General features: G+C 33.4%; 2 protein-coding genes across 13 annotated transcripts in view; one reads left to right on the forward strand and one right to left on the reverse strand.

Moving 5' to 3' along the window:
* Window positions 1–10083, forward strand: part of FANCL (FA complementation group L) — a 73520-nt gene extending 63437 nt beyond the window's left edge. For both annotated transcript variants that reach the window (XM_014839314.3, XM_014839311.3), the window contains 7 exons: window positions 3318–3468; window positions 5796–5879; window positions 6375–6420; window positions 6499–6580; window positions 7652–7768; window positions 9108–9179; window positions 9537–10083. In XM_014839314.3, the coding sequence (XP_014694800.1) occupies window positions 3318–3468; window positions 5796–5879; window positions 6375–6420; window positions 6499–6580; window positions 7652–7768; window positions 9108–9179; window positions 9537–9572 (588 nt within the window). In that variant the 3' untranslated portion in view covers window positions 9573–10083. The remainder of the gene's footprint in view (window positions 1–3317; window positions 3469–5795; window positions 5880–6374; window positions 6421–6498; window positions 6581–7651; window positions 7769–9107; window positions 9180–9536) is intronic.
* The window catches only part of VRK2 (VRK serine/threonine kinase 2), a 94964-nt gene continuing 86989 nt past the window's right edge, over window positions 9615–17589 (reverse strand). For 6 of the 11 annotated variants that reach the window (XM_070512069.1, XM_070512065.1, XM_070512066.1 and 3 more), the window contains one exon: window positions 9615–9982. In XM_070512069.1, the coding sequence (XP_070368170.1) occupies window positions 9644–9982 (339 nt within the window). In that variant the 3' untranslated portion in view covers window positions 9615–9643. Of the gene's footprint in view, window positions 9983–14459; window positions 14635–17589 lie in introns of all 11 variants that reach the window. The other 5 variants (XM_070512074.1, XM_070512070.1, XM_070512072.1 and 2 more) reach the window with 1 other exon arrangement.

The following is a 17589-nucleotide window of genomic DNA, read 5'->3' on the forward strand; positions in this document are numbered from 1 at the left end:
CCCTTGTACACTATTGATAGGAATGTAGAATGCTTCAGCAAATATAGAAAACAGTATGAGGATTCCTCAAAAAAATTTAAAGTGTAACTACCATATGATCCAGTAGTCCCACTCTTGGGTACATATCCAAAAGAACTGAAATCAGAATCTTGAAGAGATTACCTGCACTCCTGTGTTCTTTGTAGTATTATTCACAGTAGCCAAGATGTGAAAAAATCCATGTGTCCATCAACAGATGAATGGATAAAACGTACCTATGGTGTGTACATACAGCCTCAAAGAAGAAAATCCTGCCATTTGTAACATCGTGGATGAACCTGGAGGACATTATTCTAAGCGAAATAAAGCAGTCATAGAAGGACAAATACTGCGTGATTCCACTTATGTGAGGTATCTAACATAGTCAAACTCACAGATGCAGAGAATAGAATAGTGGTTGCCAGGGGCTAGAGACTGGGGGAAACTAGGAGTTGTTCAATGGGTATAAAGTTTTAAGTTATGCTAGATGAATAGCTTCCAGAGGTCTGTTGTACGAACATAGTGCTTACAGTTAACAATACAATATTGTGCACCTCAAAATTTGTTGAGAGGGTATATCTCATGTTAAATCTTCTCACCAAAAAAACCCCATAGAGACACAAAGAAACTTTGGGAAGAGTTGGATATGTTTATTACCTTCACCGTGGTGATGATATCGTGGATGTATATATATGCCCAAACTCATCAATTTGTACACATGAAATATGTGCAGTTCTTTGTATATCAGTTATCCCTCAATAAAGCTATTAAAAAAAAACCCAACATACTGTCCAGCAATTGGATTATTATGTGTGCATCTCATGATCAGTGACTGTTTTATTGTAAGCAAAGAAATTGTAGTATCAGATGGGCAGATACAAAGTCAATGTAATTACAATGTAAATGATGAGTTTTAGAGGGGCTATGACTAAAGGAAGAAAATTCAGTTAGAGGGTTGTTTTAGTAGTTTAGGTAAGACTAAACTTAGATTCCTGGCTTGGCTAACAGGGCTTCTAGTATACCCTTTCACCCAGAAAAAAAAAAAACAGTAGAACCAGTAGGAGGGGAAGATTTCTCTTGGAAGTGATGAGCTCAGCCTGGAGCAATCTGAATTTGATATGCCTGTTAGATAGCCATATAGAGATCACCTATATGAAGATGGCTGAGTAGTTTTGAAATTCTCCATCTGGCCTAAACAAATTTAGGAATGATCATAGAGAAGATGGTTACTGAAGCTTGGAGTAGGAAATATGCCCATGGAAAGTATTTCAGTTTACTCTATGTAGACATACCAGTGTATACATATTAAACAAACAATGTTAATTGCAAGTCATGATAATGAACTGTGGTTTTGATCACTAACAATAACATAAAACAATTTGCAAGCTACTTATATATAATGTTAGCCTTAATAAATAGAATGATGAAGGTCATCAGTGATTATTTTTTTATGTCATGTAGTTTATCTCAGTTGACTTTAGATCTATATTGAACAGCTTTTACAACTTATGTTGCTATCATTAAGTGGTGGTATTACAAAGAAAACATATCACTTTGAGAACTGCACTTAAAACTTTTATTGTAAACCAGGAAATTATAGTATCAGGCTTGCAGAATACAAAAATCAACTTAATTGCAATGGAAATAGTGAGTTTTAGAGAAATATGACTAGAGGGAAAAAATCCAGTTAGAAGGTTGTTTTGAATAGTTTTAAGCGGGGAAACTGATATGTTCAGGTTTACATTTTAGATAGGGTACTCTGCAGTAAGGTAATTGAAGTCAAGGATGGCAAGTCTGGATGTGGAAACAAGAATTAGGGGATTATTTTAATAGTATATAATACTGCTAGGGTAAATAGAGTTATCAAGAAATACATTGAAAATAGAATCAGGTCTTATGTTAACTTAATGAATTTATTATGTTTAAAACAAAATCCACAGAGATCACAACTGGTTTCTTATCTAGGTATCTAAAGAATGGTGGTGCATTTAGTGAAAGGGGAAATAAAGTGTAGCCCATAGTAAAAAAAAAAAAAAAAAAAAAAAAAACCAAAAATCTCAGGAGTTTAGTTTTCTGATTTCTGGATTCTGCCATCTAAACTAGTGGGTAAGCGTGGTATACCAGAAGAGAATAGATACTGTACCTTTAATATCCTAAAAGGTTATTTTCAGATGTTAAGCTCTAGTTTCTACTCTTATACATGTTTCTGTGTATAGAAGGTTGGAAAAGTTGAAACTAGCTTTGTGAAACTGAGCCATGAATTCATACAAGTGTAAACCCTGACTGAAGTGATGAAATGGTTTTTCCTTAAGTACATAAGTACAGAATACATGTTTAAGGGAGCAGGTACTTTCTTTTCGTCTTATTCAGGAGGTATCATATTCTTGCATTGTTGGCTTGTATGAATTATTTTGGATGAATACATTCGTAGTATTTTCAGTGACTTCTTACATGTTTTTCTTATTTGAAACAAGTAAAACTAATTTTTTAAAACTTTTAGTTTTGATTGCTTTTTATATAAAAATATGTAGTAAATAGTTGTATCTTTTGAATATATCACATTATTTTATGAGAAACTCTTGACTTTGAAAGTAAATATAAATTGATTTTTAAAAATTAGTGATAATTTTAGTTCTTATCATTTAATAAAAATGTATTTAAGTTACTTTGCATAAAGGATTAATGTCTGAAATACTGAATTCAGAGCTTGGCTTAAAGTGTTAATATCAAAAGAAATCTTGTTTGTAATTTCTGTTTGAATTCTTAAAAAATGTGTAAAACCTTTTCATACTCTGCCTAATTAAGTCTGCACAGTTACTTACTAATAATGTTTAAAAGTAATTTAATCAAATTACAAACAGCACTGCATTTAACTGGATAACTGCAGCAAAAATTGAAAATACTTTCATACTAAAATTGTATAGACACTATGGCCAATATATATTATATACATAAAGTTTTACATACGTATCTTCTTATATTAGTAATTACTATTCCATATGTATAGTACAAAATGCATAATAAAAATATGGTTTTTAAAAAACCTTTCTTTCTTGATAAGGTGCACAGTCCAGTGACAATCAAAAAGGAATTCTGCTAATGCAAATGGAGGTGAAGAGATGTGAAGCTGGGAGAGTTGACTCTTGTTTCCTAGAATCTAGTTTTAACAGAAATGAAAGAGCTTAAAATTTCTAAATTGAGTTGTATTTTACGGGAAAGATTATCTGCTATTGATAGAGTGTCTTACGACTGTATGTGTCATGCAACTGTTAATTCAGCTTTCATCTGTCTTTTCACAGAGCTCCTTAATAAGCATTCATAGTCAATTTTTGGCAGCATTAGAATCACTGAAGACATTCTGGGATGTTATGGATGAAATTGATGAAAAGACGTGGGTACTTGAGCCAGAAAAACCTACACGGAGTGCAACAGCACGAAGAATTGTATTAGGTAGGGAAAAAGAGGATTATTGAGGGTTTTTGTTTTAGGTGTTTGATTGTATTTTCTATTATGTAGGAAAATGAATCTAAAGATGACATCAGACTCTTAGATGAGACTTTTTATATAAAGTCAACTACTAGAACTTTTTGGGATGAACTGTGATTTCTTTTCTTACTATGTATTTAAATGTAACTTTCAGGTGAAAAGGGCAAGTACTGAGGTGTTTCATTATAAAAGGTGATGATCCAATGGAAGTCACCTTCAGAGAGAGTGTTTAATTAACTTTTAATTAGCACAGAAATAGTGGAGCAGGTTTTTCAAAACTTACATTACTTGGGATAAAAAAAGCTATGTGAGAAATAATGAAGTCTTCATCTGTGAAACTAGACAAGATTAGTATGACCAAATCTGGGAACTTTTTCTGACGAAAGTATAGAGGGGTATCTAAGAACCCAAAGTGAGCCATGCATCCACTGAAGAGTAAACAGAAAGTACAAAGTAATAATTGGATGTATTTTAAGTATTTTATTTACTATAAATATGTGAAATTAATGAATAAGATGTGGTATAACCATAAATATCATCCTTGCAATATTACTATATTCTTTTACTGTAAAATGATTGTTTTATGTGTTTTCATTATGAGCAAGCAATACTTGAAGTCAGTTTTAGAATTCAACCTCAAGATTTTAGATGTTTTAAACTATATTTGAGTTCACACGAAACACTGGATTAGATGGTTATAAGATACCTATTTCTATCTTTCCTCCCTTTTTTCCTAGCCCAACTAGATAAGTTGTTAAAAGGCATATATTCTGAAGGATATTTTGAAATTCTGATGTGAATCCTATCCAGATTAGTGAGCAATTTGTGTATTTTCTGCCCAGGCATACTAGATTATTTGGGAGAAAAGAAGTGACATGTTCTTAGGAGAAGAGAAAAGTCTAACTGTGCAGCAGTTCTGCAACCAGTATTGTTACTTACCCACTTTGAAGAAGTCTAACAGTATTTAATTTGAAATAATTAACCAGTTTTGATATGTTCGTGAACAAGTAGATAGTAAGAATGAAAACATTTTCTTCAAAGAAGTGTAGTAATTTATTATCTTCATGGCCCCACTAAGATTTTTATTTTTATCAGGTTATGGTTAAATATATCTTTTATTTTATTTCTCATGTTCAGCATAATCTGATTTTTATTCACTCTCTTTATATTTACCTTTTAGCTCCTTTTTTGTGCCTTCAGGCATTGACTTGCCTTTTTAGGACCAAGTTTTCACCAAATTGAGTGAAAGATTAGTTAATATAGCCATTGTTGTTAAGTGAAAGTACTTTCTGGAGCCATTAGTAGATGACATTGCTAAAGGCTAACATGGAATTTGTGTTCATGGTAAAGAATGCTTTAACAAATGAGATTATAAGTTAACTTCTTGTATTTTTGTTTTTCTCATTGAATGACTTGTAGTCATTTTTTATATTACTTGATTACCTCTTTTTGGCAGATCTGTAATAATTGTATTTATGTTGTTGCCAACCTTAGCCAAAGGTTAATTCTATAGTGTATAGAATTTATCAAGATATTTTTACCATGAACATGAAATCCAAATTGACCTTAACAATTATACTATGTACCTTCAAACTATAGCAGTAACATTTCTGAAATTTGTACTATACTCTTCTACGGTTAAAATTTATAAAAGAGTCTAGTGCCAAGTAGAAACAGCTTTTTCTTAGATTCTGCAAACTAGGTTAGTTGTTGTTTTTCTTAGTAAATTAACAGTTTCCAATTTAATATGAATTGAACCCTTTGTTAACTTACAGAGGAAAGCTTCACATGGAGCAAAAGAATTCAGAAATGTTTTTATGAAACTCAAATCTTAAACATGTTTATTTTTACCATGTACTGTATTTCTCGTCTTTTACGCTTTACCAAAGTTCTATTTCTTTTCAAGAAAGTCATAAAAAGTAATTTACATCATCATTTCTAAAACTTGTGATGTGTGATTCTTTTTATATTAAAAATCTTTATCACCCCACAGAAAAATTTTATTTAAATTTTAATAGAATTCTGACTAGAATTTCAATCTAAATTAATTATACTGACTTATATATTGACTCTGTTTTTTGAAACTTGGAATCCCCAAATCAAAGTCATGATCATAATTTCAAAATGTACTTTTAGTTAAATATAATGTAGTGATATATATAAACTATTTATAAAACATTTGGTTAATCTTTTCTTGGGCATACAATGAAATAAGTATTCAGACACATATCCTGTACTTTTTGTTTGTTTGTTTGATGAACTGTCCTAAAAACTTTACTATTTTATTCTAGGGAATAATGCTTCAATAAATATAGAAGTAGACCCTATGCATCCGACTATGCTTCCTGAGTGCTGCTTTCTTGGAGCTGACCATGGTGTGAGATCTCAGCTTTAAATGTTTTTAACAGAATCATAAAATCCTTGTCTGCCACTTTTAAAATATGATTCTAAAATATTAATATATTAATGGTAATTATTTTAAGTGAAAATGTCTCATCATTCTGAACTACGTACTTTTGTTTTTTAATATGATATATATGATTTAGATTTTTCTAATCAATTAAGAAACAAATTCTATAGTTATCAATTATTTATATTTGAAAGTTGCTAAGAGAGTAAAAGTTCTTGTCACAAGAAAAAAAATTTGTAACTGTGTAGTGACGGAAGTTAACTAAACTTGTGGTAATCATTTCACAGTATATACATATACCAAATAATTACATTGTACACCTAAAACTAATACAATGTTGTATGTCAATTATATCTCAATTAAAAAAGAGAAACAAATTCTATGCCTAAATGTGACTTTACAAAATGAGAGCAGCAAGCCCTAAATTATTAAACTTTTTTTTTTCTTTAAATATCTGAAGTGGTAAAACCCCTGGGAATTAAGCTGAGCAGAAACATACATTTGTGGTAGGTATCTTTGCAATGTAATTGTTACTTTTCTGTGATTTTGCAAATTTAATAACATTTTTTTCCCAATGCTTTCAGGGATCCAGAAAATAGTCTCTTACAAAATTTGAGAGATGTTTTAGAAATTGATTTTCCAGCTCGTGCTATCCTGGAAAAATCTGTAAGTTTTATCAGTACTTTGATATTCCAAGCAGTGTTGCATAATCAAAGTTAAATGTTCTTCTTTTAGGCACCAGAGAAAAATGAGGCTGAAAGATAACAGACTTCTGAGCTGCAAGCAATAGTTGCATCAAAGAACTTATTAACCTTTGATTGGTGGTTATAAGTGTACTTTTTTCATGGTCTTCCTAGTAGTAAAGTGATTAATGACAGATATCTTTATTATTGAAAATAGGGGGAAGGGTCCAAAGTAACATGAGATATTTGGATTTTTTATACTATCTGCTATGGATGACTGAAATAAAGTTCTAATTAGCTTGTTGTAAGTGTTTGTGAAGGATGGCAGTACAGTTTTTCAAAATTGAATAAACACCACTACATTGCAAAAATAATAAACTTACAATTGATTTTTGACAAAGCTGCTAAGGTTGTAGACTACTAAAGTGGTGGGGATATTTTTTTCTTTTTCCTTTAGTTACAGAATTTTGAAGTTTAGTAATCACTAGCTACTGTCAATTCCTACCTTTACATACTACAGTGGTATTATAGTATACAATATGAGAAAATTACTTAAGCTGAAACATCTTATGAGCCAAAAATAGAATCTGTTTTTTAGTATAACTATGTGTATTATTTTTTGTATGAAAAAGGAAGCACTGTGTTACAAATAGCTTTTCTAAGGTGTTAAATAGCGATGTGACTGGATTTTCTCTAATACAGGCATACTTCACAGAGCTTCCAGGTTTGGTTCCAGACAACCGCAATAAAGTGGATGTCGCAATAAACTGAGTCACACGAATTTTTTGGTTTCTCAGTGCATATAAAAGCTTTGTTTACACTATACTGTAGTCTATTAAGTGTGCAGTGGCATTGTCTAAAAAAAGGTGTTACCTGTGAAGCACAGTAAAGCAAAGGACAATAAAACGAGGTATACTGTGTGGCAATATAATTACCTTTATAAAAAACATATTTATCAAAATTTAATATTGTCTGTGCCATATTATTCATTTTTTCTTATCTCACCTTGTGTTTTAAACACGTATGCTCATTAAATATTTCTTTTCTTTTGAAGGATTTTTCTAGGGATTGTGGAATTTGTTATGCCTACCAACTTGATGGTGCCATTCCTGATCAAGTGTGTGATAATTCCCAGTGTGGACAGCCTTTCCATCAGATATGCTTATATGAGGTAAAAGTAAAATAAAACTAACATTAGCAAGACTTTTTTCAGCTAACACAACATAGGAAGTATGCATATCTGAAATATACAGAATCTAAAATCTGTTTAGTCAACAGTGATCTCCTTTTTTGCCATTAGCTCCATTACCAGTTCATTCCAGATGCTTCATTTCTTCATCGTGGTTACTAATGAGTGAAGAAATGTCCTAAAGTATCCAAGGGGGGAAATGTATCCAGAATATATTCATGGACTGCTTATTGAAGCATAACAAATTTAACTGGTGGTACATTTCAGTAAATATCTCAGGTAACCACAGCACAAACTCTGTAGACTCATTCAGGTGGGAGTAGTGGTGTCAATAAAAGGGAAATAGCACTATGGAGTATCTATTACTTTTCAGGCTAGACTTAAATATAGAATAAATCTAATAATCCTACTTTTGATATTGAGAAGAACAGATTTTATGATCTGAGTATCTCATAGCACTCTGGGTCAGTGATGTTTTATTTACTACTTATTTACTATATGTGAAGTCTGCTTTCATTCCCATCTGTAGTCATTTGCTCTCTAAAGCATTCATCTTAGGGCGCAGTTGACATATGATTAACTGTGTATCTGTATACAAAATACCTTGCAGTCATATGGTACTTTCAATTTTCAAAGTCCTCCTTAATATCACCTCCTGATTTTTGTGATTAGAACTAGCAGTTGATGCTATCTGAATTTTAACAGTGGAGAACTTAGGTGGAGATGTCAATTTACTTTATATAAAATCATAAAATACCAGATCTAATTATAGAGACATTCTTAAGGGAAGGTGTACTTTCTTTTGTAATAATGAATATTCATTTAATTTTTAAAAATGGACTTCCTCATGCCTATAATCAATGGATTGAGAATTCCCCCACTATTGGTGACTAAGAGCAGAATTAAAACCTAAACTTTCAAGGGTCTCTGGTATCTTTTACAGAAGGAGTTCTTAATTTATGATAATGGATTTAGGTAGGGTCTGTGAATCCCATGGACTTGTGTGCATTATTTTTGTGTATGTCTGTTTTAGTGGTAGAGAAAGTGCATAATTTTCATCAAATTCTTAAAGGGGCCCATAATTTGGTTATATGCGAGTGGTATAGACGTTGAAATCCATGTTAGTTTCCCCTTGTTATTCAGCATATCAGTAATCTGGTATTGGCTCAGGAACTGTTCCCCTTACTGTTGCAAAAGGAAATTAAGAAGGTAAATCTTCTATAATACATTCAAAAAGAAAGGAAATGATATTTGGAATATCTGTAATTTGTAATCATCCTGATATTGCTCCCTTTCTTTGTCATCTTTTTAAAATTTTTAGTGGTTGAGAGGACTGCTGACTAGTAGACAGAGTTTTAATATCATATTTGGTGAATGTCCATATTGTAGTAAGGTAAGCAAATTATTAATCACATTTCATAAAATATGCCTAGCTTTTAGTAATGTATTTTATAAGATAGATAAGATAATATACTATATAGATATCTAAACCTTTTTAAGACCTCTGTTATCCTATGTATTAAAAAAAAGTTTCTGTAAGATAAATTGTTCCTATTAATAACATTTTAATTTTCAAATTGCCCCTTTGATCAAAAACAGTTAACCACTTGTCTAGATTTCCTAGGTGTTGTGAACTTGAGGAAAATATTTTCCAAACCCTACCATGACACCATATCTAGTATAAAGCAATTTTATTTTTCAGAATGTCCAGAAACTTTCTTTGTTAAAATATATTCTCTCTTTTTATAAGCCAATTACCTTGAAAATGTCTGGGAGGAAACCCTGAAATAAGAATGTAACATTTCTGTGAAGAACTGGAAACTGTAAAAATTGTCAAAAGGATTTTATTTGATTTCTTCAGAGAAAATATAAAGCAAGACATACTAATACCAAAAGAAAAAGAATGATGAAGCCATAATAATACACATCTGCCTTTGTCTCTTCACTAAGAGCAAACTGAGTAAGCCAAAATCCTGTAGAACTTTCTAAGTCTGTGACCTCCATACCAGGCGTAGAAGCATATGTATACCAAGTTGGAGATCTTGACTTGTTGAATATATCTTCACTGGTAAAATCTGGATGGGTTTCATAAAATGAATTTGGGAATTGTATGCCACTAGATTTTTGTGGAGAACTTTTTCGTTCATTCAGAAATTCTTGAGACTTACAATATTTTTGTCTTCTCCTTGTGTTTTCCTATGGGAAAATATATACAAAGTGTGTTAGGTTTGAGTTATCCAAGTGTTTACTTTGTGTACTCTTAAGAGTGCTAAATAAAACTTGTTACACAAGATTGAGTTTTTGTGTTTTTGTTTTTTTCTGAGAAGTTACTTTTTGTTCTGGATCTTGAGAGTTTATAAAGTACTTACTGGCATCAAACAATCAAATCTGGTTAATTTGATTGATTCTTTAAACCATTAAGTGAGCCATCTTTCAAATATTTTAATCTAAAAATAGGATTCAATATGAAAACTGAATTTTCTTGGCAGTACAAAAACTAGGCTTAATGGGGGTGAGATAGTCATAATTAGAAAGATTTTTAGTCATTAGTAATTAATACAGTGATTCCAGGGGAGCCGAGGCACCAGAGTAAAATGGTGGCGTGGCCTCAGCTGTTGGTCTGCAGTCCTGCAGCCTTCTGCCCGGGTTCCACAGATTGACATCTTCCAATCACAGACCTCAAGAAAACAGCTAGTTAAAATCCTTATTTGTCCAGACAGTGGATGCAACAAAAGCTGCTTACTTTAATCTAGTCAAAAAAAAATAAGTAGTCTATGCAAATTACAGTTTCACAACATTAAACCGAAATGCTTAGAAGAATACAACAAAATTTGTCAAGAGGTGTTACACACCAAAGATTCATGAAGATGAACATGAACCTTGTGCTTTGGTGTGGGGACTTGGAACACATGGTATGGAGAGCAGGATCAAGCTGTCCACCTCTGAGGGTATGAAAGAGGCTATCCAGCCTTCACAGAGGTCATGAATTCGCTCAGAGTAAATCAGGAATTTGTGGGAGGCAGAAGCAACATGCTTTCCTCTAGGAAGAATCAGCTGTGTTAGAGTTCAGATTCTTGAATGAGCCTGTCACCCAGTCAAGACCTAAGAAATGTGAACTCACATGTTAGCAACTCCAATCAGAAACTGTGATGCATGGTGCAATTACTGTTTAAATAGCAAAATAGCAGTTTTCCCCTAAACTGATCTATAGATTCAACGCAACCACAATCAAGATCCCAGCAGGCTTTGCAAATGTAAAGCATACTAAATAGCTAAAATAATCTTGAAAAAGAACAAAGTTGGAGGTCTCACACTTCTCAATTTTAAAACTGACTACAAAGCTAAAGTAATCAAGACAGTATGGTACTGGCATAAGGACAGGCATACAGATCAATGGAATAGAATGGAAAGTCTAGAAATAAACTCTCACATCTAAGAGCAATTGGTTTCTGACAAATGTACCAGTGCAATTCAGTAGGAACACATAGGCTTTTCAACAAAGATGCTGAGACAACTGGATATCTACGCACAATGATGAATTTAGACCCCTACTTCACATTTTATACAAAAATTGACCAAAAATGAACTGTAGTCCTAAATGTAAGAGCTGGAATATAAAACTTTTAGAAGAAAACATGAGAAAATCGTTGTGACTTAGGGTTAGGCAGAGTTTGTAGACAGAACACTGAAATCATGCTCCACTAAAGAAAAAAATGATAAATTCACCAAAATTAAAAACTTTTATAATTCAAAGGACATCATTTAAAAAGTTAAAAGACAAGTCACAGACTGGGAGAAGATTTTGCAAATCATTATGTGGTGTATCATAGACTGATTTGTGGATGCTGAGCCATCTTTGCATCCCTGCGATAAATCCTACTTGATCCAGGTGTATTATCCATTTAAAGTATTGCTGACTTCAGTTTGCTAGTATTTTGTTGAGGATTTTTGCATCTATGTTCATCAGGGATATTGGCCTGTAATTTTCCTTTCTTGTGGCATCCTTGTCTGGTTTTGGTATCAGAAATAAGGCTAGCCTCATAAAATGAGTTTTATGAGTCATAAAATGAGAAGAGTCGAGAAGGATTGGTTGTTTGGCAGAATTCACCCGTGAAGCTGTATGGTCCTGGACTTCTGTCTTTTGGGAGGTTTTTGATTACTGTTTCAGTCTCCTTATTAGTAACTGATCTGTTCAAATTTTCTATTTCATGATGATTCAGTGTTGGTAGGTTGTATGTTTCTAAGAATATATCCATTTATTCTAGGTTTTCCAATTTGCTGGTGTATAATTGTTCATAGTAGTCTCTTATGACACTTTGTATTTCTGTGGTATCAGTTCTAACATCTCTTCTTTCATTTCAGATTTTATTTGAGTCCTCTCTCTTTCTCTTGGTGAGTCTAACTAAAGGCTTGTCAATTTGCTTATCTTTTCAACAACCTAGCTCTTTGTTTCATTGATCTTTTCTATTGTCTTTTTAGTCTCTCTCATTTATTTCTGCTCTAATCCTTATCTCCTTCCTTCTGTTAACTTTAGGCTTCATTTGTTCTTCTTTTTCTAGTTCCTTGAGGTGTAAAGTTAGGTTGTTTATTTGAGACTTACCTTGTTTCTTGAGGTAGCATTTATTGCTATGAACTTCCCTTAGAGCAGCTTTTGCTGCATCCATAAATTTTCGTATGTTCTATTTCCATTTTTGTTGTCTCAAAGTATTTTTTGATTTCTAATTTCTTCTTTGACCCATTGGTTGTTCGGTAGCATGTTGTTTAATCTCAACATATTTGGGAGTTTTCCAGTTTTCTTTGTGTAATTCATTTATAGTTTCATACCGCAGTGGTCAGGAAAGATGCTTGATATGATTTCAGTCCTCTTAAATTTATTAAAGACTTGTCTTGTGACCTAACATATGATCTATCCTGGACAGTGTTCCATGTGCACTTAATAATGTGTATTCTGTTGCTTTTGGGTGGGATGTTCTGTATATATCTTTTCAGTCCATCTGGTGTAATGTGCAGTTTAAGGCTGATGTTTCCTTATTGATTTTCTGCCTGGATAATTTATCCATTGAAGTGAGTGGAGTATTAAAATCCCCTACTATTAATGTATTGCTGTTTATTTGTACCTTTGTCTATTAATGTTGGGTGCATAAATATTTACAAATGTTATATCCTTTTGTTGGATTATAACCCCTTTATCATTATACTTTGTTTCTTATTACAGTATTTGTTTGTTTTGTTAAAGATTGGCCCTGAGCTAACATCTGTTGCCAATCCTTTTTTTTTTTTCTTCTTCTCACCAAGTCTCCCCAGTACCTAGTTGTAGGTTCTTCTAGCTCTGCTATGTGGGACACCATCTCAGCCTGGCTTGATGAGCAGTGCTAGGTCTGCACCCAGGATCTGAACTGGCAAAACCGTGGGCTGCTGAAGCAGAGTGCACAAACTTTTAACCACTCAGCCACCACGGGGCCGGCTCCTACAGTCTTTGTTTTAAAGCCTGTTTTGTCCAATGTAAGTATAGCTACTCCAGCTTTCTTTTGATTTCGATTTGCCTTGAGTATCTTTTTCCATCCCTTCACTTTGTGTATGTCCTTAAATCTAAAGTGAGTCTCTTATAAACAACATATAGATGGATCTTGTTTTTTAATCCATTTAGCCACTCTGTCTTTTAATTGGAGAATTTAGTCTATTTACATTTAAAGTAATTATTGATAGGTATGCACTTAACTGCCTTTCTGTTGTTTACTGGCTTTGTAGTCCCTTTGTGTTCCTTTCTTCTTCTCTTGTTATCTTCCTTTCTGTCTTGATGACTTCCTTTAGTGGTATACTTATATTCCCTTTCTCTGTCTTTTTTGTATATTTACTATGGGTTTTTGCACTGTGTTTACCATGAGGCTTACATATAAAAACATATCCATAGTCTATTTAAGTTGATAACAATTTGATCCTAATAAAGCTCAACATTTTTACTTTCCCCCCACATTTATGTTTTTGACTTCACATTTTACACCTTTTGTATCCCTTAACTAATTATTGTAATCATAGTTTTTACTACTTTTGTCTTTTAACCTGCATACTAGATTTATAAATGATTAATCCACTATCTTAACTATATATTTACTTTTCCAGTGAGATTTATATGTTTTCTTGTTACTAATTATCAAGCACTCTTTCAGCTTAAAGAGTCCCTTTAAACTTCCTTTTAAGGCCAGTTTACTGGTGATGAACTCCTTTAGCTTTTTCTTGTCTGGAAAACTCTTTATCTCTCCATGAATTCTGAGTGATAACTGCCACATAGAGCATTCCTGGTTGGAAGTATTTTTCTTTCAGCACTTTGAATAGATTGTGCCACTCTCTTCTAGCCTGCAAAGTTTCTGCTGAAAAATCTGCTAACAGTCTGATGAAGATTTTCTATGTAACAAGATTTTCTCTTGCTGCTTTTAATACTCTCTTCTTGTCTTTCTTTAACTTTTGACATTTTAATTATAATGTGTCTTGGTGTGGGTCTCTTTGAATTCATCTTATTTGGAACTCTCTGAGCTTCCCAGATCTGGATGTCTTTTTCCTACCCCAAGTTAGGGAAGTTTTCAGCTATTTTCTTCAAACAAGATTTATGACCCTTTCTTTCTCACTTCTCCTTCTGGGACCCCTCTAATGCGAAAGTTAGACTGTTTGATGTTACCCCTTAAGCAATCTTCCCTTTTTTTCATTCTTTTTTCTTTTTGCTGCTCTGATTGGATGAGTTCCACTGCCTTGTCTTCAAGTTGACTGATCTTTTCTTCTGCTTCATCTAGTCTGCTGTTGAACCTCTCTGGTGTATTTTTCGGCTCTGTGAGTTCGATTTGGTACTTTTGGATCTGCACAGTTGGAAATGGTTGAGGTAAATTTAATGTTATCTGTTTTCTTTATCACAAAAAATAAATAAAAATTAAATAATTAATGTAGTGGTTCTCAACTTTTTACATGCCATGGCAAGTTTTACTCAATCTATGTGCCATATAGTGGGTAAGGGACAAGGCTGTACAACCAAAGGAGTCTCCCCTGGGGCAGATGTTGTGGCATGTCTTTTGGAAACCTACAGATACAGAACACCCACAATAGACTGAATAGAATACTGATATATGCAAGTTTCAGGAACTGCTTCTATGTTTTTTAACGTCATTCCTGTAGGCCAAAGCCCCAAGAATCAGCTTCCTGCTCTGTTCTCTTTCTGCTTCACGTTGGTAACCTGGCCTGTCTCTCGTACCATTTATCAGGCATACATGTTGGAAAGGAAGAAGTAAAACTGTTCACAGACAACATGAGTGACTATGTAGAAAGTCCTAAGACTGTACACAAAACTACTAGAACTAATAAGTGAATTCAGAAAGATCCCAAGACATAAGGTCAATATACAAAATGAATTGTATTTATAGCAGCAACAAATGACTAGAATATGAAATTTTTTAAAAATTACATTTACAGTAGGATCAAAAAGCAAAATATTTAGTGATAATTTTAATGGAAGATGTGTCAGATATCTGTACTGAAAACTATAAAACATATTGACAGAAATTAAAGAAGATCTACATAAATGGAGAGAAGTATCAGGTTCACGCATTAGAGGACTCAATGCTATTGGGATTTGTTCCTTCTAAACTAATCTTTAGATTTAGCATAGTTCCAATCAAAATCCCCTTGTGCTTTTTAGTAGAAGCTGACAAGCTGGTTCTTAAATTTTAGGGAGAGAACCAGGACCTAAAATGGCCCAGGAAAGGGTTGAAGGACTTGCACTACCTAATTTCAGAACTTGTTGTAAAGCTGCAGTAATTGACGCAGTCCTGGTGTTGGTGTAAGGATAGGCAAATAGATTGAAAGAAGAGAGAGTCCAGAAACAGACCCACACTTACATGGTCAGCTGACTTTTGAAAATGACTCCAAAGACATTTAGTTAGGAAAAGGAAAATCTTTTAAATAAGTGGTGCTGGAACAACTGGCTTTCTAGATGGAAAAGAATGAACCTCATGCCCTACCTCACACGATACCAATAATTGATCTGAGATGGCTTATAGACCCAAACACAAAAGCTAAAATTAACACCTTCTTAAAAAATATATAGCAAAATAACTGTGACCTTGACGTAGGCAAAGGTTTCCTAGGTTTCTTTACTGAAAGCTCCCCCAAATTTAAAGAAAATAATTGATAAATTGAACTTCAAAGAAAAATAACAAATAGCTTCTGCTCATCAGAGACACTGTTAAGTAGATGAATAGGCGAGCTGCACACTAGGAGAAGACATCCATGATACAGATATTGGACAGATTTGTATGTGGAATATATAAAGAATTACTGCAACTCAATAAAAAGACAATCATCCAAATAAAAATGGATCAAAATACTTGAAAGGACACTTCACAAAAGAAGATGTATGAATGGGCAGTTAGCAGATGAAAAGGTGCTCAAATTATTAGTTATCAGGTCAATGATAATTGGAATCACTGTGATATACTAATAGACACAGGTTCGAATGGCTAAAATTAAAAAGATGGACAACACCAGATGTTGGGGAGGATGTGGAATGGCTGGGATTCTTATATGTTAATGGTGGGACTATAAAATGGCAATTACTTCTCCACTTTTTATAAAGTTGAACATACATCTGCCCTATGACCCAGCAATTCCATTTCTCAGGAGAAACAAAACATGCCCATAGAAGGACTTGTGTCAGAATGTTCACTGCAAATATTCCGTGCTGGCTAGAGCCAGAGGCAGGCCATAGGTGTCCATTAATAGGAGAATGGAAATGTGAATTATGATGCAGTTATACAACAGAGTACTACTCAACAAGAAAAAGAACAAATTACTAATCCATGCAACAATACGGAATAATTTGAAAAAACATGCTGAGTGAAAGGTGCCAGACACACAAGAGCACACGCCATTTGACTGTGTGTATCTGAAACTCTGGAAGAGGCAAGACTAATCTAGTGAGGAGAATCAGAATATCAGAACAGTGCTTATCTCAGGGAAGGGGATTGACTGAGAAAGGGAACAAAGAACCTTCTGGAGTGATGACATGTACACACATGTATCACATTGCCACCCCCAATTAAAATATGTCAATTTCTTTGCTTGGAACCTGGGCATCAGCAGTTTTATAGTCCCTCTCTACACCCAGACATAGGCAATTCTGGTGCACAGGAAGAGTTGAAAAAGAGCACCTAAGAATCTCTAAATTTTGTCACCAAGCAAATATTTGTCTTTAATTTTACAAATGGGAACTGTAAAAGATGACCATTCAGAGATTCCTTTATATCAATTTAAAAATAAATGATGGTACTTTTGTTTTATAATGGAATAAGTGCAAAAGATTTCTCTTAGTACTAAAAAAGCATCTCTCTAGATAAACTTGTGTGCTTGTGGGTTGAATGAGAAATGTCTAACTAGTATGCTTCTAATTTTTGCCTTGGCTGCCAAGAAGTTCAGAGCCAAATTCAGTGCTCAGTTTAGTGATTAACATCCCAGCTGCCTGATAGACCAGTTTTTTTGAGGGGCAGGGAGTGAGAGATAGAAGGTGGGGTCATTAAATTATCCTGTTTTACATTGTAAACTACTTCAAATCATCTGGGGAAAATGATGGTGTATAAATCATATAAAATGTTGGCCGTTTTGAAAAATTTTTTCCACTGCAGAGATAAATACTTTGTATGCTTCTCCTTGTCAAAAAAGGTTAGATTAGGAAAGACTTTTGCTGCTGGTTGAATGAGTCATCTGCTAAAGGTGAGTCGCTATCCAACCAAACAATCGAATGATGTAAAAAACACATCATTTTA

This window comes from Equus asinus, chromosome 6, assembly GCF_041296235.1.
Source record: "Equus asinus isolate D_3611 breed Donkey chromosome 6, EquAss-T2T_v2, whole genome shotgun sequence".
Lineage (NCBI taxonomy): Eukaryota > Metazoa > Chordata > Mammalia > Perissodactyla > Equidae > Equus > Equus asinus.